Source organism: Bos indicus x Bos taurus, chromosome 6 (assembly GCF_003369695.1).
Source record: "Bos indicus x Bos taurus breed Angus x Brahman F1 hybrid chromosome 6, Bos_hybrid_MaternalHap_v2.0, whole genome shotgun sequence".
NCBI classification, from domain to species: domain Eukaryota; kingdom Metazoa; phylum Chordata; class Mammalia; order Artiodactyla; family Bovidae; genus Bos; species Bos indicus x Bos taurus.
Genome location: NC_040081.1, coordinates 6,269,493 through 6,295,672, shown reverse-complemented (window position 1 = coordinate 6,295,672; position 26,180 = coordinate 6,269,493). Strand labels below are relative to the sequence as shown.

Sequence of the window (26,180 nt, the reverse complement as noted above, 5' to 3'; positions counted from 1 at the left end):
TATTGTTTGGTGCACTGGCTAGCTTTGTAGCACAATTTTATGTAAATTATCTCCCCTATCAGAGTATTAAGTATTCTTTAGGAGAGAGACTGTACTTTTACCATCTTTGCAGCCTCGATAGTCCTTCAGACAATACCTTGAATGTGGAAGAAATTAAATGTTTATTCAGTTATATTTTGTCTTCAGCAACCACTGATAGAATCTTGGTCAAATGATACCACTGAGATCTACCACTACTGGTTTACTGCTCTCAGTGGGGGTACTTTGTTAGGTTTTTCTCAAGTACCAGTAATGGATCTGTACTAACCCATTCCCTCATTTTGAATTTCATGTCTTTTATTTCGATGAATACTTCTTAAATGCCTACTTTGTGTCAGGTACTGTCTGAGAAGCCAGAGGAGATACAGATGCAATAGTCATCCAGTTCATTAAAAGTACTGATTGAGGACATCTCACAGATATGGGATATTCAGACATTCTTGTCCCAGAGCCTTGGGGTTCTGCATCATATTGGGGTGTTGGGACGGCTAAGCAGGACTGCCTGTGAATAAACTGCTTACCCTCTTCCCCCAATCTACTCGCACATTTGCAGACTTCAACCTTCAGCGCTCAGTTTTATTTTTTGTGTTTATTTTTTTTGGGGGGGGGGGTTCATAAAAGATTTGATTTCAAAATAAAGATGGCATTTTGCTGCATTTTGAAGTTTGAAAGCAACTTCAATATGGCCAAGCTTCATTGGTAGGCATAGATGAAAAAGATGTTGAAACTTACAGACTTGAAGTCTCATTATGCTAACCTATAGAGTAATCAACCTGTTTTTGTTTTATTGAAAGATACTGAAGGGATGGTTATGAAGGTGCAGATTGAAAGGTTAGTCAATACATGACATGTCTTCTCTCGTAAAAGTTATATAATAAGCTTCCAAGAGTAAATGTGACAGTATTCACATAGGTGTGAACTAGAATAACAGTGTTAAGCACATAGAGGTCAAGATGATAACTGCTATATATAAAAGATTAACCTGAATTATACTTATAAGTGTGAGAAATGTCAGCATGTCAACAGCAGTTAACTCTGGGAGATGGAATGACAGATCATTTTACTCATTGTGGCTTTTCCACAAAGTTGGGAAGAACACATTTTGAAATAATTTAGGAAACAAATAAGAAATAGTCTAGGTCAGAATGATTACTTAGCTATTTCTAACGTCTGATCACAGACACTCGGCACATAAGTGTCAGAAGATTCTAATGATTTATAACAGTGCTTTGCAAACTGTGTTTCATGGAGCTCCATGTCTACTCAGGGAAGACGGAGAAACCAACATGAAATGGAGGTGATAGATGTAAGGAATGAGGCTTCAGGCCTCTACTAGGGAAACTCGTCTTTTATGTTCATATCTATAAACATGCTCTGTTAGAAAGCAGATTTATTTTCTCCCTGTCTGGTGAGAGATCTGTCAAAAAATCACCTTGAGAAAGCCATGTTGAGTAGAGTAGGCAGCTCCATGCCCCCGTCCCTTCACAGAAACAATGAAAAATAAACAGAAACCATTTGAAGCAAGTTTGTCGGAACTCTGAGAAATAGTCAAAGATTTCCAGAAACTAAGCAAATTGAGTCAAAACGTGTGAGAAGATTTGAACATAATTGAAGAAATAGATCTAACATAACTGTTGAAAATTTCAGTACTCTTCTTTCAGTAATGAGCAAAAAATCTGATCTAGACAGAAGATCAGTAAGAAAACAGAGGACTTGGAGATAAAATCAAATACTGTATGATATCACTTATATGTGGAAACTGAAAGAAAAAAAAACAACACAAAGAATATAACAAAGAACAACACAAAGAATATAACAAAGAAACAGGCTCTCAGATGTAGAGAACAAACTAGTGGTCACCAACAGGGAGAGGAAAGTGGGGAGGGGCAAGTTAGGGGTAGGAGCATAGGAGGTACAAACTGCTATGTATAAAATAAGCTACAAGGATACATTGCAAACACAGGGAATGTGGACAGTATTTTATAATATAACCTTTAAAAAGTGTGAGTCACTATGTTGTACATCTGAAGCTTATATAGTACATCACCTATGCCACAATTAAAAAAAAAGAAAATAGAGGACTTGAAGGACACTATAAACCAATGAGACATAATAGAGATGTATACAATACTCCACACAAAAGCTGCAGAGTATGCTACATCAGTTGTTAACCCAGGCAGATTAAGATACAGGGTATTGACTTTAGAAACTGGGAAGAATAAAGTTCATAAAGTGTTCAGCATTGCTACCTCATAATATAATCCTCCATGAATTCTTGCTCAGAATGAATGAAGAAGCTGTTGCTCGTTTCATAACACTCATTCAGTTGTATTACTCTGCATTTCCTAAACTGGCAGCATCAAGCCCTGATAGAATGTGCTGGTTCTGTGCACACCCCAGAAACTCTAAATGTAACTCCAGGGCCATTTTAGGCTGTAATGAGTCCAAGGATCCAAACCCAGGGCTCTTACTTTGCCCGTTATCTTGTAAAGCTTAACTGAAACAACTCATGTCCTCACTTCAGTTGGGTCATTGTTCAAACATCACCTACTCAGGTTACTTTCCTGATCAGCCTATTTAAAATTGTACTCATATCCCAGCACCTTTTTAAAGTCATACTACTCCTCATCCCTCTTTCTGGCCTTGTTTCCTCCTTAGCATTTACACTGTCTAATGTACTTTATATTTTACCTTTTTCTCTTATATGTTATCTGTATCCTCCTCCATGGGAACAGGGATTTTTTGTCTGTTTTGTTCACTGTTTTAACACCTAGATCAACACCTGCATCTAATAAGCATTCAATACATATTTGTTGAATAGTATTTTAAAAGAGAATTTACCAAGAAAACCATATTGAGTAAAATTGAGTCTAGACTCTAGAACGTATTGACTCTCGAACCAGAGTGCTTGGGTTCAAATTCTGGGTCAGCCACGTACTAGTTGTTGACCTTTGGCTAACTTATATAATTTTTCTTTGCCTCATCTACCTAATGTGTAAAATGAAAATAGTTTACTAGTTCTTATAGTGTAGAGGAGTTGTTGTGAGGATTAATATGAGTCGATTAAAAACATTTTTTTTCTGTTTTGTATTGGGGGATTTCTGCTTTATTGACTATGCCAAAGCCTTTGACTGTGTGGATCACAATAAACTGTGGAAAATTCTGAAAGAGATGGGAATACCAGACCACCTGACCTGCCTCTTGAGAAATCTGTATGCAGGTCAGGAAGCAACAGTTAGAACTGGACATGGAACAACAGACTGGTTCCAAATAGGAAAAGGAGTACGTCAAGGCTGTATATTGTCACCCTGCTTATTTAACTTCTGTGCAGAGTACATCATGAGAAATGCTGGACTGGAAGAAACACAAGCTGGAATCAAGATTGCCGGGAGAAATATCAATAACCTCAGATATGCATATGACACCACCCTTATGGCAGAAACTGAAGAGGAGCTAAAAAGCCTCTTGATGAAAGTGAAAGTGGAGAGTGAAAAAGTTGGCTGAAAGCTCAACGTTCAGAAGACAAAGATCATGGCATCTGGTCCTATCACTTCATGGCAAATAGATGGGGAAACAGTGGAAACAGTGTCAGACTTTATTTTTCTGGGCTCCAAAATCACGGCAGATGGTGACTGCAGCCATGAAATTAAAAGACGCTTACTCCTTGGAAGCAAAGTTACGACCAACCTAGATAGCATATTGAAAAGCAGAGACATTACTTTGCCAACACAGGTCCATCTAGTCAAGGCTATGGTTTTTCCAGTGGTCATGTATGGATGTGAGAGTTGGACTGTGAAGAAGGCTGAGCGCCGAAGAATTGATGCTTTTGAACTGTGGTGTTGGAGAAGACTCTTGAGAGTCCCTTGGACTGCAAGGAGATCCAACCAGTCCATTCTGAAGGAGATCAGCCCTGGGATTTCTTTGGAAGGAATGGTGCTAAAGCTGAAACTCCAGTACTTTGGCCACCTCATGCGAAGAGTTGGCTCATTGGAAAAGACTCTGATGCTGGGAGGGATTGGGGGCAGGAGGAGAAGGGGACGACAGAGGATGAGATGGCTGAATGGCATCACTGGCTCGATGGACTTGAGTCTGAATGAACTCTGGGAGTTGGTGATGGACAGGGAGGCCTGGCGTGCTGCGATTCATAGAGTCACAAAGAGTCGGACACGACTGAGCAACTGAACTGAACTGAACTGATACAGCCGATTAACAAACAACACTGTGATTGTTTCAGGTGAACAGTGAAGGGACTCAGCCATACATACACATGCATGTATGGACACACGCACATGGACATGTGTCCATTCTCCCCCAAACTCCTCTCCTGTCCAGGCTGCTGCATAACACTGAGCAGAGTTCCCTGTGCTGTACAGTAGGACCTTATTGGTTATCCATTTTAAGCATGGCAGTGTGTACATGTCAGTCCCAGCCAAACTCCCTAACTATCCCTGCATCCTGCCCCTCTTCCCTATCCCCTGGCAGCCATGAGCTCGCTCTCTAAGTCTGTGAATCTTTCTCTTTTGTAAGTAAGTTCATTTGTATCATTTCTCTTTAGATTCCACATATAAAGGATGTCACAGGATATCTCTCCTTCTCTGTCTGACTTGACTCAGCAGGACACAGTATGCGTTGACTTCTGTGAACCGTCTTGAACAATGTCCAGCACGTTGTAAACACTGTTGCCTTGTAGTGGTAGTAAGAGTTGCATTGAAGGACATTGGAATGAGTGCTGTGTTTTATTGATAAAGCGTTCACTTACTTAAATTTACAATTTTCTCTTTGAATTTAGAGCCAATTTGTATTTTGAAAATTTTGTAGACCTTGGGGAAGTAGCCTTTACATGTACAGTTAGAGGTGATAATAAGGATAAAAAGTGTCAAATGTAAATCAGGCCTCGTTAGAGTGCAGGAAAGTGTGTATAATCAGAGAACTTAGCAAAAATAGACCAATGGAAAATATAATTCAAGGCATCATATGTTTCTGTGAGAGCCTACACTACTTCTTTGTAATGCTTATTATCACTATTGTTTTTACTTGTTTAATGTCAGTCTTCAACCTGTAGATGGTACATGCCTGAGCTGAATTCACATCTCCTTGGGAACCAAATAGATCTGTCTTGTTTATATTCGAAACTTATATGTGTCACATGGTAGCTGCTTACTTCATATTTAAGAAATATGTTCTCTTGGCCAGCCATGATCCGAGGAGGCTATAGTAAACAAGTTATAGTTTTATTCACCATAAGCAAGAATTCATTATTTCCATCTCTAAGAACCTATTACTTCAGCTTCTTTTCTTCCGTCTAGGTTCTGTTTACTAGAACTCACTGTGATTCCTTTTGCCTCATGTCCTCTGTTTTCTGTCTCTCCTCTATGCCTTTCTACTTTGGCCCATTGTTTGGGAAGAGGAAATTTTCCTCTACCCATTTTGGTTCTGGCTGGACTGAGAACTAAATTGACATGGGATAGGTTAGTAAGAGAAAGTCAAACAGAAATTAAATAACTTGCATACATAGAAGAGGTCTTCCCTGGTGGCTCATCTGGTAAAGAATCTGCCTGCGATGCAGGAGGCCCAGGTTCGTCCCTGGGTCAGAAAGATCCCCTGGAGAAGGGAATGGCTACCCAGTCCAGTATTCTTGCCTGGAGAATTCCACGGACTGAGGAGCTTAGTGGGCTACAGTCCATGGGGTCACGAAGAGTCAGACACGACTGAATGACTGACACTTTCACTTTTTCATACCTAGGAAAATGGAGTAACTTGCCAAAATGGCCAAAACCTTCACCTTAAATACCACCTTCAGCGAGAGATGAAAGAGGATGTTGGAACTTAAAAGGAAAGTGAGGCAGTTCTCATGAAGATGAAAAAGCAGATGTTTGATAAACAAATGTTTGCTGGCCACGCAGAGACAATGAGACATTGAGTGGCCTCTGATCTCTAGGCCCCACGGAATTTCCCCCATCACACCTAGCCCATATTCTTTGCAGATATTCCTGGTGATACCTCTATTTTGGGAATAAGCCCTTTATTTAAATATTTTAGGCAGCCAAGAGGAAAGTAGAAAGACTTTCTAAGTCTCTTGTTTCTTAGAGATTATCAACCTAAATTAATCATTATGCCAAAGAGATATATTTTGGGGGTGGCAAACTTCATTCCCCTCTACCATCCATTGTTACTAGCTGGTGCCTTTCTTGTGTATTTAAGTCAGATTCCCAAGAATGAGACCCTAATTGGTTTAACTAGTTAGAATTACTGGTCTTAGACAAAGTTCTCATAGACTGTTCTCAAGTATATAGATTGACTGCTCTTGGAGCAAGTGGCCTAACCTGTTATGATCTAGGTAGGGTCGATCTAGTTCAGATTAAGCTTATCTGTGTACAGGAACAGCTAAGGCTGTTTGCTTCAGTAGAGATTCTGTGTGTAAGGACTCAGAATAGTGCATGGGAAAGGCTGGCTTGCTAAGGCTGAGACTGTTCAGCATGTTCCATTTATTTACTCCTTTGCAGTTATTAATGTCTACTGTGTGTTAAAGGGATATAGTGGGGGTAGGGATATAGATATAAGACTCTATCTTCACCCTAATGGAGCTCACAGACAAGCAAACTGAATACAGAAAAATGGTGTGATATTAGTGAGCATGTCATGCTATGGGAACACAGGATGAATACTTAGTGGTGACTGGAAGTGTGAAATAAGCCCCATCCTCACTGAGGTTTTTCTGCCCTAAGGATGTGTTAAAAAGAAGAAGTTCAGTGTCACATTTATAGCCTTTGATATCCTTGTTATCTTGAGGTCTTGTTTAAAAAAATTATCCAAAACAAAGCAAGAAATGGCATTAAGTAAAGATTCCTCTCCCTAAAGGACTCTCTTGTTTTTGAGTGGAGAGAGAGTATTATTGTCTGGTGCTCAGATATTTTCTCCAGTCAGTGCAGTGAGTATATCTGAATTGTTTGAAAAGAAGCAGTTACGCCACCTGTAATCTGAGGGATGTGGTCTTAACACTGGGCGGAGATCCTGGGAGAACTTCCTCACCCTTCTTTAGATGTTTGCAGTCTTCTCCCCGCACAGGGGTCCTAAGCAGTAATCACTGGATGAGTATGTGAGCTCCCTCTTTTCTTCCTGGAAATCTAGCCAGGAGGACCTAGGTAACCCTTTCATCTGGTGGAGTTCTCAGTGGGGATGCTTATGGATGAGAGAAGCCCCCTGGGACACTGACTGTTGATGTGCTCCAGGCTCCTCACTTTCTTCATCTTCTATCGCTGCGTTGCTTACTCTTCTTTTCCAGTTAATTGTTCAGTAATGCCTGTTCCAGCCAGTAGCCTGAACGTGGGTCATTGGGCCTGAATATCACCCTGCATATTAGCACAGACTGAATGAAAGCATAACCCTACCCCTAAATGACCATCCAGTTTTGAAGATGATGATATTCTGGGTATTCTGATTCAGACCCAGGATTAACCTGAGCATTTGAATCAGTTTCATGACATTGTTAATGACCAGTGGTGTTCATCATGGAATATTTGTTACTAGTATTTTTTTTAATTTTTTAAAATCATTTCTTGCTGAACAGATGAAAGCAGCCTTAGGGAATTGTTCAGGAAAACAGAAAAGGGGTCTTCATATTAATTCTGAATATTTTGGAAGTTGAAACTGAAGAAAGCATTTAATAATTATTACAAACTACACAGTATAGTATGTCAGATTTTTCTGGAACACCCTGTAGGTGCTGAAATGTGAACCTTACATTGGAAATCTTTAAAAGAATTCATGTCATTGGCCACTAGATGGCAGTCTTGTGCTGTAGTTTAGAGGAAGCAAGGAGCAGAAGGTAAAGAAACATTTCAGAGTACAGTTTAGCCTTAAACAACACAGGTTTGAACTACGTGGATTTACTTACACATGGATTTTTTTTTCAATAAATACGTACTATATATGATCAGTTGGTTGAGTTCGTGGGCAGTACATATGCAGGGCCGACTGTAAAGTAATAACCTGGATCTTCACCTAGGAGGTGACCCCTACTGTTGTTGACAGGTCAGCGTACTTGGAAAAGTTCATCCATCATCACCCTTCCCTCTTGATCCCATCAAAACCCCCTCCCACTTCTGTTCTGCCCCCAGACAACTATCTCACCCACCAGGGGTGTCTTGCTGCCAGTCTCTAATTAATGATAGAAAAATATCTTACTTATTCATACCCATCTCCTAGGAACAGGACTGACCACGTAATTTGCAGGTCTCACTATAAAATGAAAATGCAGATCTCGTTGTTCAAACTTTATTGAGAATTTTGAGACTCTCACAGCAGAGCATTCACTGAAGCCCATTCCTGGGCCTGCACAGGTCACACAGCCATGAAGCCAGCCAGGCTTAAGAATTTGGAAGATGTCTTCCTCTCACCACCCCACCCTCTGTCCTTGCAACACGTCCCTGTGCTGCACACCAGGGGGGCTATTTAGGGTAGAGTCCCTGACTGTTTTTCGGAGACAGGATCTCAGGACTGTATCTTAGCAATAGAGGTCTAGTTAGCTCATTTTAAAGATGATTGAACTAAATTCCAAAGTGATGAAATGACTGGCCTCAAGTCCCCATCTAGTTGTCACAGCTTGAACCAGAACTAAGAGTTCTCATCTACCAGCTAGGGTCCATCTACCACACAGGCCTCGTGATGGCTATGTTAAGAAGAGAATTCTCTTGTTTTCTCCAGCCAGACTTTGCTCTGTTTTCTCTGCAAGAGAAGGGCACAGGGGCGTATTATTTGGTAACATTTATTGTGTATGAGCTATGTGCTGAGCACTCTGCTAGATGTTTTGTATATAATACCTCAGTTGATAGCACATCAGAAAATCATTGCTACTTTTCCCTGTTTTTCAAGTAAGAAAAATTAAGGCTCAGAACTTGAATTTTAGTCAGTAATGGGAAAGATAAGAGTTTGGGTAAGTCTATGTGATTCTAAAACCCGTTCCCTTTTTGCCACATTATTCCTGAGTTCTAGGAAGGCTGAGTCAGCCTCTATTTCCTGAACATTGGTCACATTTTTTATAATCTCTAGATGACCTTGGAGACTCTTACAAGGTAATCTGTGTTACTCAGATTTACAGGTCTGCTCCTGCCTAAGGCCTTTGTTCTAGGGTATTTCCTCCACTTGAAACATTCTTCCCCCAGATAGTCCAAGAAAAGGAACACATGTCAGATAGGTAATAAGGGGATCTGATCACCTAGGGTCTTATAGGCCATTTTAGGACATTGGCTTTTTCTGTAAAAGAAATGGCAGACATTGCAGTATTTTTGTAGAGGAATGACCACATCTGATTTTAATTTATAAAGGATTATTCTGACTGCTGTGTTGAAAAAGGCTTTTTAGTGATTATTATAGTAATCAGGAGAAAGATTAGTGGTGACCAAGATGATAGCAATGAAAGTGATGGGAAGTGGTTGGCTTCTGGATTTATATATGTATGTGTTAAAGTTTTTAATGTTTTGTTATGGAGAATGTCAAACACATACAGAAGTAGGGAGATAAGTTTAATGTTCCTACTAGGTACCCAGTGGACCTGTCAGGTGTCAGCATGTCAGATAGGTAGGTAATAAGGGGATCATTTTAAACAGCTGCAACAGTTGTCAACTTGAGACCAACCTCATTTCTTCTATACTTCTCTCCACTACCTCCCCTATCCTAGATTGGGGAGGAAGCAGTTTGAAGGGAACCCCAAATGCCATATTCCATGTGTAAATTTTCAGCTTTTACCACCCAGCTGCTCCTGTGACAACTGCTCCGGGTATTCTGCAGTTTACCCTGCGGGTCTTGCTTGCTCACAGCTTCTCGTACTCGTGGTTTTTACTTACTGTCTGCCCTCTTTGTCCTCTTGAAACCTTTTTCCTTCTACCAATTACTGTGTATCTCTGAAATTCATTCTAGGTTCTGTTTGCTGTGGTTCCTTCTGCACAGAGTTCATAAACTGGCCAGACTGTGTTAGAGAGGCTGCTGTTGGGTCAGACGCCCTCTCTTGGTCCTTTCAGTTGGCACGATGTCAAGGTCAGTTTCCCAGAGAGAGGTTATAACAATGGCAGTCACTTAGCAAGCAATACGCTGCTCTCTAGTACTAATAAATAGTGGAGATTTAGTGCTAAGAAAGGATGTAAATTATTAAAAGAAAAGTGAGCCTGCAGTAAGGCTAGAAATAGATAAGTGCCTAACCACTTAATTGCCATTATTTTACAGTCTGACCTGACTCCTTTGGAGTGCTATTCTTGGGTGCCACGAAGGAATTAAGGGTTTTTTGCTTTTTTTTTTTTAAGATATATTTCTTTGTAATAGGCTGAGTAATAGCATAGATGATAATGTACTAAGAGTCAAGACCTACATTTAATTCCTGTGTTCCTTATGGACTCTGCAACATTAGACAAGCAAATAAACTTCTCCATACTATAGATTTTCCACTGTCAGATGAAATTAACACCTGCCCTTTTCCTACTTCACATATGTAGACAAGATCCGAGAGGTAGAAGCACTCTGAACCTTTTTTCTAGAAAGTGCGTGAAAAATCTACGTAGTTACTGTTTTCAGTGTGAAGATTTTAATACAGTTATAAAATGAACAGTGGATTCAAGTTCTTGTTTTTGTAAAAGATTATATTCTTCAATCTGTTCATCTTCAACATGTACACAAACATTTTTCTTTCTACATTGTAATGTATCTGCCATATCTATATACAACTTAGAACAGTACCTGGAACTTTGTAAGAACTATATAAATGTTAGCTATTACCGTCATCAATGTGAAAAATAGTCAAAACAAAAGTCCACAGAGCCAAATGCTTAAAAAATTTACCACCTCTGCGCCCTGTATACACACCGACCTAAAATGCAATTGGTTGAAATACATAAAGTAGTATATTATGTGAGTATATGAGTGAAGGAAAACTTTGGGGGCCCTGAAAACCTGTAAGTGTATGTGTTTATGAATGAAAGGGGAGGGGTGACACTTGAAGACGACACTTTTGGTGCCTGATAGCCCACTTGTTCTCAAAGACTGGTTAGTGTACCTGCTGCATCAGAATCACTTGGGAGTTCTCTAAAATCCCTGGTTCTGTTTTCAGAGATTCTGATCTAACAGGATAATGGTAGGGATTAAGCATGCAAACAGTTCTTAAGTTTCTCAGATGATCCTGCTGCTTACCCAGGTCTGGGAATCACTGGCAATGTAGAAAAATAAAATGCACTTTGCCTTAGCACATCATTTGTTTCCTGTCGTTTTGTTCAGAGTGGTAAGTATGTATGAAGAAATACACAAATCCACAGCCAGAGAAGATAGAGGATCTCTATTAAAATCAGAATAGTGATTATCTCTGGCTTATGGGTTTATGGAAATATTTATATTGCATTTGTTTTTCTTAGTTCTAAACTTTCTGGTTAAATATGTATTATTTTTATAATAAATGTTGCTAAGGGAAATATTTACAACCAGTACAAGATTATAAAGACCCCCATGCAATATATGTCTTTAATTTACCAAATGTGGGGAAAAACCCAAAACAGTCTATTAATGAATATGTCTTTTTTTTTAAAGAGAGACTACTTTTAAAGCAATGTGGAAACAATATTTATTCATATGTTTTTTAAAATGTCACATTCTTTTAGAACACCAGTAAACACATCTTAGAAAATGTAAGACAAGTTAAATCCTAATTAGCTTTTACATGTTTTTCTTTGGTGAGACTGGAAATATAAGCCATTGACCAATGCTTATGAAAGATCTAATCAATCAGCAACTTTATACCAGATGAGGAAAGGAAAGCATTTCTGGTTCAATATAGATTTTCCATCTAATCTGTGTTCTGGGCAATGTTCCAGGAACAGTGCTCATTGCTTTTTGAAAATCCTCTTGGCTTTCACACTTTCATAAGTGTAAGTCTGAAAGGTGTTCATAAACATAGAAGAATTTGACGTTAAGATTAGAGGCTCAATTAAGAAAAATACTAGTAGTATTTAGCTTCAAAATGTATTTTTTTCTTGTACTTGATAGTCATATTTTATACAGATAGAGGAGACATTCATTTAAAAATAAGTTTTGGTTTGTAGTCACTTTTTCAGTTAAAATAGGCTCAATGTGTTGACGTATGTAAGTTCTCTTCAAATAGGCATCAGAAAATACCTATATTTTAGAACTCAGTAAGATTTATGAGAAAAGTAATAGTCTGTTTATTGATGATTTAACTCAGCAACCCCCCAGATAAAAATCATTGCTATGTAATTATTTTTGTCTTTGGAAAATAACTCACCTGGACCATCTCGCCACCTATAATTTCTCGGACAGTATTTAGTGCATTTCCATTGTCCAACCGTTTAAATTTTCCGACAAGTTTATCTCCCTCCAGGGCCCACTTCCCCTGTATAAGATTTCAAAATAATAATAAAAAAACCATTTTTAAGGGTCTTACACGTGTCAGGCTCTGTTCTGAGGTCTACAGATCTACTTCTTCAAACTTCACTGTAACCCTATGAAGGAGATATGTTTATCTCCGTTGCACAGATGAAAAAACTGAAATACGGTAATTAAAGTCACAAAGCCAAGCTTGCACCTAGATTACCGGGGCTCTAGAGTACGTGCTGGTAACCATCTCGCTCTGTAGTTTCCAAATGCTGAATTGTAAGGCAGATAATCGGGACTTCTCTTTACTAAGTCTTTCACATTAAAAAGAGTGTTCTAAGTTTAATCATGGTTCATATTAGTTTAACAGAGAACTTAACAAGCTTGTACTTGTTTTAATTTATGTAATTGTGGTAACAGATAAAACAGCCATAATAAAATATTTGACAGCTTAATTGTCATTGCAAACATGTTTAATTTAACCAGAAAAGTTCTAAGTGGAAACATTTTTTAAAAAATCACTTGAAAAATGTGACCCCATTTTATATCTTAAAATTTTAGATCTTAAATAGTAAAATGAATTCCCAGTGACCTACATTGTAACATTGGACCTTTCTATTTGGTCACACATTCATTCACTAATTTATTCACTTATTTTATCATTTCAATTACACGTCTATTATATTTAAGTTAGATAGCTCTAGAAGCTTTTATTGCTGTCAGATATGTTGAAAACACTGAAATTTTCTTTATGAATAGGTGTATGCTCAGTCATTCAAAGGATATTTTTCTAATTGTTGTTTAATCCAGGTTCTTTAATAGATAACATATGAAAATCAAAACATTTTTAAATACTCTGCTAACTTGTATGATGTTTAATATAGATAAACTCTATTGACTGCTTCAGTAAATGAAGGAGACCTACATTCATTACCCGATCCAGTGGAAGAAAACAGAGATTATTTTTGCAGTATGTAGAAAAATCAGGAATGCTTTGCTTATAAAAAATTTCTTACACTGATTTCAGTTCCATCTGGGAGGCTATAATTAAAAGTGACACCAAGCTCAAAAATAATTTCAATGGTTCGAAAAGTGCTTGATTCTTTGACTGTGTATTTATTTCCTTGTGTAATTATCAGTTTCAAATTATCATGAGCTGGAAGCTTCCTTTTCACCACAATACCTGCAAAGACAAAGAGATTGGAGGAAATAAAGTCAAAATGCTGTGGAAAGTGCTACTTTTCCAAGTTCTGTTTAAACTAGTTAATTAACCCGTTAATATTTTGTGGGTGAAGAGGAATACCTGATCATATTGCCTTTGCACAAGAGCATTCAGATTGCTTCTGTAGAAAAAGTTCAAGCTCAATCATATCAAACTATTTTTCTAAAACTGAAAAAAATTAAATGAAGCATAGAATTGTAGAATCTTAGAACTGAGTAATTTTTTTAAAAATTATAAATATTTTTGTTTCAATGTTAAGTAAGTCAAATTCCAGGGATATCAAATGAAGGATTAAGAAAGTACATTTATATATTTATAAGGATATACTACTTTAATTCCACATGTATGGTACACTTTCTTTTTTAATGTCCCTTTGCTTTCCATGGCTTTAAATTTTGAGTTTCATAATTCTCTTTGCTTTTTGTGGTGTTTCTATCATAGAAATGAGAAAATTAGCAAATATTACGGTCAAATTCATTATTATAAGAATCTGCAAATTCCATAAATGTGAACTTGGAATTCCTAAACTACAGGATATAATTGATGCAGATTTTTATTTTTAGGGAATGACAAATCTTTTTGCCCAAAGTGTTCAGCGTATGGGCTGCCAGAGTAGTGGTGTAGATATTAAAATCTGTTAAATTAAAACTTCTGTAGAAACTACATACTGTCATGAGATCATTCCAAAAGCTCTGCAAGTCAGAGGAAGAGAACTAAGTCTCATTTGTTTTCATTGCTCTATTATATGGCCTTTGCTTTTCCATCCCCTAGAATTTAATATTTTAAAGTATGAAGGTTATCATTATGCTCTGCCATATTTTACTTTCTAAACAAACAAAAAACTATTCAATTTTCAGTCACCAGTTAACATAAATGAAACATATCTGGATGTTTTTTGTGTTTTAGAGAATAGTGCCCAAGAATCTTTTCTTCCACTGGTGAGAGTGTATTCTTTCTAATGTAAGAAGTGAGAATGTGGTTTTCCCTACTCTGAACCAGCACCCATTCTTGATCCTCACCAGCACAACAGGTGCCATTGCCTAAGATTTGAGGTTTAGAAGGAGTTAAAGATGTCTGTGAAAAACAAAAGAACAAGCTGTTAAAGTATTAAGCACTTACCCTTTTTTCCCTTGAACTTTTCATAGTTCTCATTTCTGTCTACCTTCCAAGTACCATCAGACGCCATGGTCTCTGGTTAATTCAGCCTCTGAGCAATCAGAGATTCAGGTCCGTCCTTAGGAGAGAATTTATTCTATTTCTTATCTTTGAACCAGATTCATATTGTGATATGGAAGTTTAAAGTTCAAGAGGCCACTTGACTTCATTAATGCCAAACCTTCTAGTTTCTATAAATTTCTTAGCTCCCCTTCTGAAATTCAACTGCAATAAACATGATAAGCATATGTATTCTATCTTAAACTATGACTTACAGGTACAATTATTTCAAGAGTTAGAATGCATACTGTATGAAGATAGTTTTTTTGTTTGTAAGTTCAAAGTGCACACTTTGTTGGATGTAGCATAATTTAGAGCATATATAAAATGGGTTTTGGAAAATGAGACTATTAACGACCTATCCCTTTTTTATAATAGCAATTACCTTGTAAGTAATGTAAGACTTCATGATCAAATACAGCTGAAAAGTTGATGTTAATAAGATATTGAGACTGGAGTTTTATTTATTTTTCTAATATGTCCTTTTGCATTGTGTTTTTGGGTTTCCAGGACTTTGGGTAAACATCGTGGCACCTGGTACAGTGCATGACACACAGTAGGGACCCATTACATTTTTGTTTTGGTCTTAAATGCAGGTAGGCCACTGAGAAAAATTTCAAGAGGTAGAAACATGGTTGGATGTCATGAAAACTCCCATAAGTGAAAGAATCTTTAGACATCTGCCATGTGCAGAAAAAACAAGCCAGATGTCAGCTATGCCATTAACTAAAACCATTCCTGTATTTACTTTCCCCATACTCAAACCACTATATTTGGTTAAGAAAATCCTTGATATTTGGTTAAGAAAATCTTTGATTTTCTACTGTCTATTAGAAAGTCACCAGAAGTGTGTTTATTTAGGTAGTTTTTAACACGTACTAGTGATTAACTTGGGACCAGATAGGACTTGGATTTGCCTGTTAAGATCAGCATAATGCTTTAGCTCCCTTTGGAAATACAGCTTGCCTCTCTGTGATTTCGCAGTGACTGAAATAAAAGTGCCTGACTCCGGAAGGTGGGGAGGAAGAAACTAGAATGGCTTCTTACCATTGTTTACCTAACACTGGCCTTTATCTCATGGCTACCTTGAGCTTCCCAGGAAGAGCAGAATAAGATTAGATGAGGGCAAATAGCACTGGGACTCATGCAGACCTGCTAACAAATGGCCATGTTAAACTTTCATCTTCCATTTGTCAGTAGCAGTAACCTAATTTAAAATCAGTTAGGAATTCCTGTTATCTCTATAGTGTGGAATCATTGACATTTAAAAAAATGATTAGATTGGGACTTCTCTGGCAGTCCAGTGGTTAAGACTTTGCCTTCCAATGCAGGGGGTGCAAGTTTGATTCCTGGTCAGGGAGCTGAGATCCCACATGCTTCATGGCCCAAAAAAGCAAAATATTAAACAGAAGCAATATTAAAAAAAAAAAAAAAAAAAGATTAGATTGAATTTTTAACATTACACATTTTCCTGCAGCTTCCAAACTCTGTTATCTCCCATTTCTTACCGCTTACCCAGACCCCATCTAGAAAAGGTCATACAGAACCAATGGCCAGTTTCCCTTTACAGACTTCTCATACTGATGATACAGTTGGGCCAGTCAGCTGAGGGCTGACTCAGTCCTTTATTTTCTTCTTTGGTAATACTAGAAGATTTAGGGTCCTGCTCCTGCAGCTTGGGAAACTGGGTGGGTTAGATGTGCTTGGTGGGGCGTGGGGGACGGGTGGTACTGATGCTATAGAGGGAGAGTTGTACTCTCTATATGAGAGTTATACTCTCTATATGGACTCCGCAGTCCACGTCAGCCACTGAGTTGTGTGGAAGTAGTAGAAATCAACAGAAGCTCCTGTTCATCCCTGTCCCGTTCCTCCAAGTACAAATCACATTCCTTAACGTGGTTTCTGATGCCCCTTCTTATATCTTGGGTCTCCTGTCATTCCTTACTGTGTACTCTGAGATTTAATATATCGAACTTCCTGCAGTCCTCAGTCTTGTGAATGTGCCTACTTTCTGTTGCTTCAGGTCACAACTTGGTCACTGAGTGCTCCAGGAAACATGTCCTGAACCACAGAGACTGGGGCAGGTGAGTCCACATCTCTCAAGTGCAGTGACCTTCCGAGAGCCTCAACATAGCTCATGAGAGACAAAAGGAGTTGACGCCTGACCATCATTTGTATCATCGTGAAGTACAGAGAGCGATATCATGATGAGGGACAGTATGATGCTTCAAGCTCACTTACAAGGAATGGCTTTCTAGAAATCACAGAAACCCTTTTAGCCTGTTGTAAAGATGAAGGGAAAGTTTTTCTGTTTTTTAAAATGTATATCACTTATGGGAAATAGCATTTTCAGAATTTCTGAAGCCTGCTTTTCAGTGCCAAGTTATTTAACTTTTTCATGTCAGAGAAAGGTAATGGTCTCTCTGAGGGCCCTGTAAGAGGATTTGAGGGACAGATGTAAGGAGCAACAGAAAAGTCTTAAGGCTGCTGTCCAGTTCCTAGCAGTGAATGGGGAATGAGGGAGAATTCTGAAGTTTGCCTACAGAGTTTGCTTCATTCTGTTTTAACCATAAGCCTCTAAACTTTAGAAATACTAAGACCTTTTAAATTATGTTTTAGGATTTTGTGCATGAGATGGCTGGCTCATTTTCTTCCAAAGAAGGCTATAGAGTTATAGCAGTGTACAAGGATGTACCTACCAAATAATGGTGAGTGCACCCTGCTAATTGTCATTAACAACAAGGCTGCCATTTTTAAAATTTTAATTGGAGGCTAATCACTTTACAATATTATGGTGGTTTTGCCATACATTGACATGAATCAGCCATGGGTGTACATATGTTCCCCATCCTGAACCCCCCTCACACCTCTCTCCCCATCCCATCTCTCTGGGTCATCCCAGTGCACCAGCCCTGAGCACCCTGTCTCATGCATCAAACCTGGACTGGCAATCTATTTCACATATGCTAATATACATGTTTCAATGCTAGTCTTTTAAATCATCCTACCCTATCCCTTTCCCACAGAGTCCAAAAGACTGTTCTGTACATCTGTGTCTCTTTTGCTGTCTCACATACAGGGTCATCGTTACCATCTTTCTAAATTCCACATATATGTGTTAGTATACTGTATTGGTGTTTTTCTTTCCGACTTACTTTGTTATGTATAATAGGCTCCAGTTTCATCCACCTCATTAGAACTGATTTCAAATGCATTCTTTTTAATAGCTGAGTAATATTCCATTGTGAATATGTACCACAGCTTTCTTATCCATTCATCTGCCGATGGACATGTAGGTTGCTTCCATGTCCTGGCTATTATAAACAGTGCTGCGATGAACATTGGGGTACACGTGTCTCTTTCAATTCTGATTTCCTGGGTGTGTATGCCCAGCAGTGGGATTGCTGGGTCATATGGCAGTTCTGTTTCCACTTTTTTTTAAGGAATCTCCACCTTTTTAAAGGATTCTCCATAGTGGCTGTACTCGTTTGCATTCCCACCAACAGTGTAAGAGGGTTCCTTTTTCTTTGCGCCCTCTCCAGCATTTATTGTTTGTAGACTTTTTGATAGTAGCCATTCTGACTGGTGTGAGGTGGTACCTCATTGTAGTTTTGATTTGCATTTCTCTGATAATGAGTGATGTTGAGCATCTTTTCAGGTGTTTGTTAGCAAGGCAGCAATTTTATAGGATCCACATGTGCTGGTTGAATGACGTTGCGTGAAGGATTTATGACTGTGTCTTCTGCCTTATTATTATTTTTTTTTTTATATTTATGTATCTGGCTGTGCCAGGTCTTCATTGCAGCATGCTGGATCATTGGTTGTGGCACTCGAGGTCTTTAGATTTGGCGTGTGGGGTCTAGTTCCCTGACCAGGGATCAAACCCAGGCACCCTGCACTGGGAGCATGAAGTCTTAACCCCGGGACCACCAGGGAAGTCTCTGCCTTATCTTTTTTAAGCTGGGGCTGTTCACCCAAATAATGAGTCTCTCTCCAGCAGTTTGAGTGAGAGGTTGCTCATTTCCTACGCCCCTCATACCACAGTCAGAGGAAGATGGGTTTGCATTATTTCAACTCCCCATTCCCACATCCATTATGTTTCTGGCATTTTTTTTCCTTTTTTAGTTCTACCAGTTTATTGCTACCAACCCATCTCCCTCTACCCTCATGCATGTGTGCTCAGTCATGTAACCCCATGGACTACAGCCTGTCAGGCTCCTCTGTCCATGACTTATCCAGGCAAGAATACTGGAGTGGGTTGCCATTTCCTTCTCCTTTAAGGAAATCTTTTCCTTTGAGACCATTTCCATTTGCCTGTCAGCTTCTAGCCTACTTCATCAATTTGTACCATCTGATCCATCTGTCATTATCTACTGTCTGTCCCCATTTATCATTGTTATCTACCATCGATCATGGAGAATCATGGCACTGGGCTCACCATCTTCTTATTGTCCCACTGTGTCTTGCCATCATCCTGGGTGAGCTCAAAGTCCATGTGGATAGGATACTTGTCACTCTGTCCTCACAGTGCTTTAATTTCCTAATCTCTAATAACCTTTACTTTTGCTACACTTTATCCTACACCCAGGGCTACAACCTGTGATTTGTAGAGATTTTCCTCCTGTGAAATGTAACATGCCACTCTGTGTTCACAGATTTTCATCTGCTTGGCTCCTTCATTTTCCTCATACCATCAGTTCTCAGCTTGATGAGAACCTCAGTCAGTTATTTCCTCTATTTCCCTCAAAGTTTGGAGCCCCCTCCTGGTTTGTTTACATTCTCTTTCCAGTCGATACATGTTGCCAATAAAATACTTCCTTTGCTGTCCCAAGTGCTATTACACATGCATGGTCTCTAGTTTCAGAGGAATCATACCCTGCTGGGCAAGACTTTTGTATACCCCAAAATAAAAAATAAAACGGCAAGCAATAATTCTTTCAATTTATGTATTCTCATTTTCAGTATTACCTGTTACTACTTTATTTACGTCTATAAATTCTTCATCCACCTATTCATTCAACATATATTGGAATTCTCATTATGACCTAGGCGCTGGGCTAAATTACAGAGATAGAATGATGAACACATATACTTTCTGTCAAGAGAAAGCATAGCTTGAAATTAGAATAATTTGGTACCTGCAAAGATTTTTTTTCCTATCTGTATGTCTTCATTTTATATTTATTTGGCTGAGGTGGTATCTTTTCTCCTTCACATTATGATAATTGAGTTTCTCTCATCTTAAGAAATGAAAACAACTCTCCCTGGATTCTGTTGGCATTTCTATAAGCTGCTCCGTCCTTTTCCTTCCCCCTCATAGCCAGTCTTCTTGGAAAAGTGATCTGTACGTCTCCGTATTCTTACCTTCGATTAGAGCCTCAGTCTATTGCAGTGGAGCTTTCATATGCGTCCCTCCACCGAAACTACTCACTAAGCTCGTTGATGAGTTATTTTGCTGCCAAATCCAATACACTTGTCTTGGCCCTTATTTTATGTCATTACTGCATTCTAGACCATGGGCTCCTCCCTTTTTGAAATTTCTCCTTTTCTTCTCTTGACTTTATTCTTTCCTTATATTCCTCTTCTCTAAATGTCCTTTTCAGGCTCTTTCATGGGCATCTCTTCCTCAACCAACATTTTATATTTTGAAGTTGCATCTTAGGATCTCTTTGTTTTTGCCATTCCCATGTCTTCAGTTTCCATCTGTGGGATTAAAATTTTAAGATACAGCCCAGATCTGTCTCCTACCAGGTACCTATTCCTTACCAAGTTGCTCTGTTTGCAAGTTCAATTGGTGCCTCAGACCCCACAAGCTGGAAAGAACCTTAACATTCCACTCAGCCTTGTTCTCTCTTGCAGGTCCTGTATCAGTGAATGGTGCCATCATCCTTGGAATCATTCTAAAGCCCTTCCTCTCCTTTATCCTTGGCTTTCCATTTTCTCAACAAATCAATACAGTTTTAACTCCTTAACATCACTTAAATATGTTTTCCCTTCCTTTTTATTCCCAGATAATTACCATTTTCCACCTAGATAACTGCAATACTCTCCTAAATGATTTTCCCCTCTCTGGTCTTCCAGAATCTAATTTGTGCAGAGAATATCTTTATAAAATGCAAATTTGACTGCGTCTTGTCCTTCCCTGTTAACAATCAGTGATACCCTATTGCTGTCAGCATAAAGTTCCAAATTCCTTACCTCTCCTGCACCCCCTTTTACTCTTCCTTCACAGGGTGCTGTCATCCATCGCATGTCTCTTTGCATATCTTCTTTCCTCTGCTGGGAAATCCCACCCCTCACACCATGCTTTTCCTGCCTGACATCCACTCAGCCTTTGGGAGTTGGCTCAGTGCTGTCACCTCTCCAACAGGCCTGGCTTGCCTACATCCTTCCTCTATGCCTGGGCTAACTTTTCTTCATATCAGTATCATCATAACTCTTTGATTTTACATTTATTGTATTGATTGTAATAGTCTGATACCCTGTTTGTTTCTTCTACTCTTCTACTTTCCCATTTGACATCACCATCATCTTCATTACCTCCACCATAGTTTGGCCCCAGGTAAATAGCAGGGAGGGAACACAGCTCCACCCATCAACAGAAAATTGGATTAAAGATTTACTGAAAAAAAAAAAAAAAAAAAAGATTTACTGAGCACAGCTCCGCCCATCAGAACAAGACCCAGTTTCCCCCTCTGTCAGTCTCTCCCACCAGGAAGCTTCCATAAGCCTCTTATCCTTCTCCATCTGAGGGCAGACAGACTGAAAAACACAATCACAGGAAACTAACCGATCTGATCACATGGACCACATCCTTGTCTAACTCAATGAAACTAGAAGCCATGCCCTGTAGGGCCACCCAAGACTGACGGGTCATGGTGGAGAGTTCTGACAAAACATGGTCCACCAGAGAAGGGAATGGCAAACCACTTCAGCATTCTTGCCATGAGAACCCCATGAACAGTATGAAAAGGCAAAAAGATAGGACACTGCAAGATGAATTCCCCAGGTTGGTAGGTGCCCAATATGCTACTAGAGATCAGTGGAGAAATAACTCCAGAAAGAATGAAGAGACAGAGCCAAAGCAACACCACCACCTAGTTGTGGATGTGACTTGTGATGGAAGCAAGGTCTGGTGCTGTAAAGAGCACTACTGCATAGGAACCTGGAATGTTAGGTCCATGAATCAAGGCAAATTGGAAGTGGTCAAACAGGAGAAGGCAATGGCACCCCACTCCAGTACTCTTGCCTGGAGAATCCCATGGACGGAGGAGCCTGGTAGGCTGCAGTCCATGGGGTCGCTAAGAGTTGGATACGACTGAGTGACTTCACTTTGAATTTTCACTTTCATGCATTGGAGGAGGGATAGGCTACCCACTCCAGTGTTCTTGCCTGGAGAATCCCATGGACAGAGGAGCCTGGTCGGCTGCCATCTTTGGGGTTGCACAGAGTCAGACAAAACTGAAGCGACTTAGCAGTAGCAGCAGTAGCAAACAGGAGATGGCAATAGTGAACGTCGACATTTTAGGAATTAATAAACTAAAATGGACTGGAAAGGGTGAATTTAACAGAGATAACCATTATATCTATTACTATGGGCAAGACTCCTTTAGAAGAAATAGAGTAGCCATCATAGTCAACAAAAGAGTCCGAAAAGCAGTACTTGGATGCAATCTCAAGAACGACAGAATGATCTCTGTTTGTTTTCAAGGCAAACCATTCAATATCACAGTAATCCAAGTCTATGCCTGAACAGTAATGCTGAAAAGCTGAAGTTGAATGGTTCTTTGAAGACCTACCAGAACTTCTAGAACTAATACCCCAAAAAGATGTCCTTTTCGCTATAGGGGACTGGAATGCAAAAGTAGGAACACAAGAAATACCTGGAGTAGCAGGCAAATTTGGCCTTAGAGTAGAGAATGAAGCAGGGCAAAGGCTAATACAGTTTTGCCAAGAGAACGTACTGGTCATAGCAAACACCCTCTTCCAACAACACAAGAGAAGACTCTACCCATGAACATCACCAGATGATCAATACCGAAATCAGATTGATTACAGTTTTTTCAGCCAAAGATGGAGAAGCTCTATACAGTCAGCACAAACAACACCAGGAGCTGACTGTGGCTCAGATCAGTTCAGTTAGTTCAATCGCTCGGTTGTTTCCGACTCTTTGCGATGCCATGGACTGCAGTATGCCAGGCCTCCCTGTCCATCATCAGCTGCCAGAGTTTACCCAAATTCATGTCCATTGCGTCAGTGATGCCATCTAACCATCTCATCCTTTGTCATCCCCTTCTCCTCCTGCCTTCAATCGTTCCCAGCATCAAGGTCTTTTCAGATATGTCAGCTCTTCGCATCAGGTGGCCAAAGTATTGGAGTTTCATCTTCAACATCAGTCCTTCCATGAACACCCAGGACTGATCTCCTTTAGGATGGACTGGTTGGATCTCCTTGCAGTCCAAGGGACTCTCAAAAATCTTCTCCAACAGCACAGTTCAAAAGCATCAATTTTTTGGCTCTCAGCTTTCTTTATAGGCCAACTCTTACACCCATTCATAACTACTGACAAACCATAGCCTTGACTAGATGGACCTTTGTTGGCAAAGTAATGTCTCCTTTTAATATGCTGTCTGGGTTGGTCATAACTTTCCTTCGAAGGAGTAAGCATCTTTTGATTTCAAGGCTGCAGTCACCATCTGCAGTGATTTTGGAACCCCCCAAAATAAAGTCAGCCACTGTTTCCACTGTTTCCCCATCTATTTGCTATAAAGTGATGGGACCAGATGCCATGATGTTAGTTTTCTGAATGTTGAGTTTTAAGCCAGCTTTTTCACTCTCCTCTTTCATTTTCATCAGAGGCTCTTTCATTCCTCTTCACTTTCTGCCATAAGGGTGGTGTCATCTGCATATCTGAGGTTATTGACATTTCTCCTGGCAATCTTGATTCCAGCTTGTGCTTCATCCAGCCCAGCATTTCTCATGATGTACTCAAGTGAAATAAGCAAGGTGACAATATACAGCCTTGACGAACTCCTTTTCCTATTTGGAACCAGTCTGTTGTTCCATGTCCAGTTCTAACTGTTGCTTCCTGACTTGCATACAGATTTCTCAAGAGGCAGGTCAGGTGGTCTGGTATTCCCATCTCTTTCAGAATTTTCCACAGTATATTGGGATCCACACAGTCAAAGGCTTCGGCATAGTCAATAAAGCAGAAATAGATGTGTTTTTGGAACTCTCTTGCTTTTTTGATGATCCAGTGGATGTTGGCAATTTGAACTCTAGTTCCTCTGCCTTTTCTAAAACTAGCTTGAACATCTGGAAGTTCACGGTTCACATACTTCTGAAGCCTAGCTTGGAGAATTTTGAGCATACTTTAGTAGTGTGTGAGATTAGTGCAATTGTGTGGTAGTTTGAGCAGTTTTTGGCATTGCCTTTCTTTGGGATTGAAATGATCCTGTGATCACTGCTGAGTTTTCCAAATTTGCTGGCATATTGGGTGCAGCACTTTCACAGCATCATCTTTCAGGATTTGAAATAGCTCAACTGGAATTCCATCACCTCCACTAGCTTTGTTTGTAGTGATGCTTCCTAAGGCCCACCTGACTTCACATTCCAGGATGTCTGACTCTAGGTGAGTGATCACACCATCGTGATTATCTGGGTGATGAAGATCTTTTTTGTACAGTTCTTCCGTGTATTCTTGCCACCTCTTCTTAATATCTTCTGCTTCTGTTAGGTCCGTACCATTTCTGTCCTTTATTGAGCCCATTTTTGCATGAAATGTTCCCTTGGTATCTCTGATTTTCTTGAAGACATCTCTAGTCTTTCCCATTCTATTGTTTTCCTCCATTTGCTCTGATCACTTAGGAAGGCTTTCTTATCTCTCCTTGCTAGTCTTTGGAGCCCTGCATTCAAATGAGTATGCTGCTGCTGCTAAGTCACTTCAGTCGTGTCCGACTCTGTGCGACCCCATAGACGGCAGCCCACCAGGCCCCCCCATCCCTGGGATTCTCCAGGCAAGAACACTGGAGTGGGTTGCCATTTCCTCCTCCAATCAAATGGGTATATCTTTCCTTTTCTCCTTTGTTTTTCGCTTCTCTTCTTTTCACAGCTATTTGTAAGGCCTCCTCAGACAGCCATTTTTTGTTTCTTTTTCTTGGGGATTGTCTTGCTCCCTGTCTCCTGTACAATGTCACAAACTTCCATCCATAGTTTATCAGGCACTCTGTCTATGAGATCTAGTCCTTTAAATCTATTTCTCACTTCCACCATATAATCGTTGCTCAGATGACCTAAGTCAAATTCCTTATGATTATACAGTAGAAGTGAGAAATAGATTCAAGGGATTAGATATGATAGACAGAGTGCCTGAAGAACTATGGATGGAAGTTCGTGACATTGTACAGAAGGCAGGAATCAAGGCCATTCCCAAGAGAAATAAAGCAAAAAGGCAGAAGGGTTGTCTAAGGAGCCCTTACAGATAGCTGTGAAAAGAAGAGAAAGGAAAGGCAAGGGAGAAAAGGAAAGATGTACTCATCTGAGTTCAGGGTTCCAAAGAATAGCAAGAAGAGATAAGAAAGCCTTCCTTGGTGATCAGTGCAAAGACATAGAGGAAAACAACAGAATGGGAAAGACTAGAAATCTCTTCAGGAAAATTAGAGATACCAAGGGAACATTTCATGCAAAGGTGGGCACAATAAAGGACAGAAATGGTATGGACTTAACAGAAGCAGAAGCCATTAAGAAGAGGTGGCAAGAATACATAGAAGAAACATAACAAAAACGATCTTCATGACCCAGATAATCACGATGGTGTGATTACTCACCTACAGCCAGACATCCTGGAATGTGAAGTCAAGTGGGCCTTAGGACGCATCACTACATACAAAGCTAGTGGAGGTGACAGATTTCCAGTTGAGCTATTTCAAATCCTAAAAGATGATCCTGTAAAACTGCTGCACTCAATATGCCAGCAAATTTTGAAAGCTTGGCAGTGATCACAGAAAGGCAAGGTCAAAGACTGCTCAAACTACTGCACAGTTGCACTCATCTCACACACTAACAAAGTAACGCTCAAAATTCTCCAAGCCAGGCTTCAGCAGTATGTGAACTGTGAACTTTCAGATGTTCAAGCTAGTTTTAGAAAAGGCGGAGGAACCAGAGATCAAATTGCCCACATCCTCTGGATCATCAAAAAGCAAGAGAGTTCCAGAAAAACATCTACTTCTGCTTTATTGACTATACCAAAGCCTTTGACTGTGTGAATCACAAAAAACTGTGGAAAATTCTGAAAGAGATGGGAATACCAGACCACCTGACCTGTCTCTTGAGATATCTG

General features: G+C 39.6%; 1 protein-coding gene and 1 long non-coding RNA gene across 2 annotated transcripts in view; one reads left to right on the top strand and one right to left on the bottom strand.

The window, feature by feature from the left end:
• Window positions 1-5,742: 5,742 nt before the first annotated feature.
• Window positions 5,743-26,180, top strand: part of LOC113893994 — a 62,443-nt gene continuing 42,005 nt past the window's right edge. Inside the window, exons 1-3 of the long non-coding RNA XR_003511422.1 lie at window positions 5,743-10,071; window positions 16,866-16,926; window positions 17,462-17,550. This is a non-coding gene — a long non-coding RNA (uncharacterized LOC113893994). The remainder of the gene's footprint in view (window positions 10,072-16,865; window positions 16,927-17,461; window positions 17,551-26,180) is intronic.
• On the bottom strand, window positions 10,650-15,222 carry FABP2 (fatty acid binding protein 2). Its single transcript, XM_027543729.1, has 4 exons — window positions 14,747-15,222; window positions 13,422-13,588; window positions 12,317-12,424; window positions 10,650-11,948 (listed from the first exon to the last, which is right to left on the bottom strand). The coding sequence occupies exons 1-4, from the start codon at window positions 14,811-14,813 to the stop codon at window positions 11,898-11,900; spliced, it is 393 nt and encodes a 130-aa protein (XP_027399530.1). The 5' UTR covers window positions 14,814-15,222; the 3' UTR covers window positions 10,650-11,897.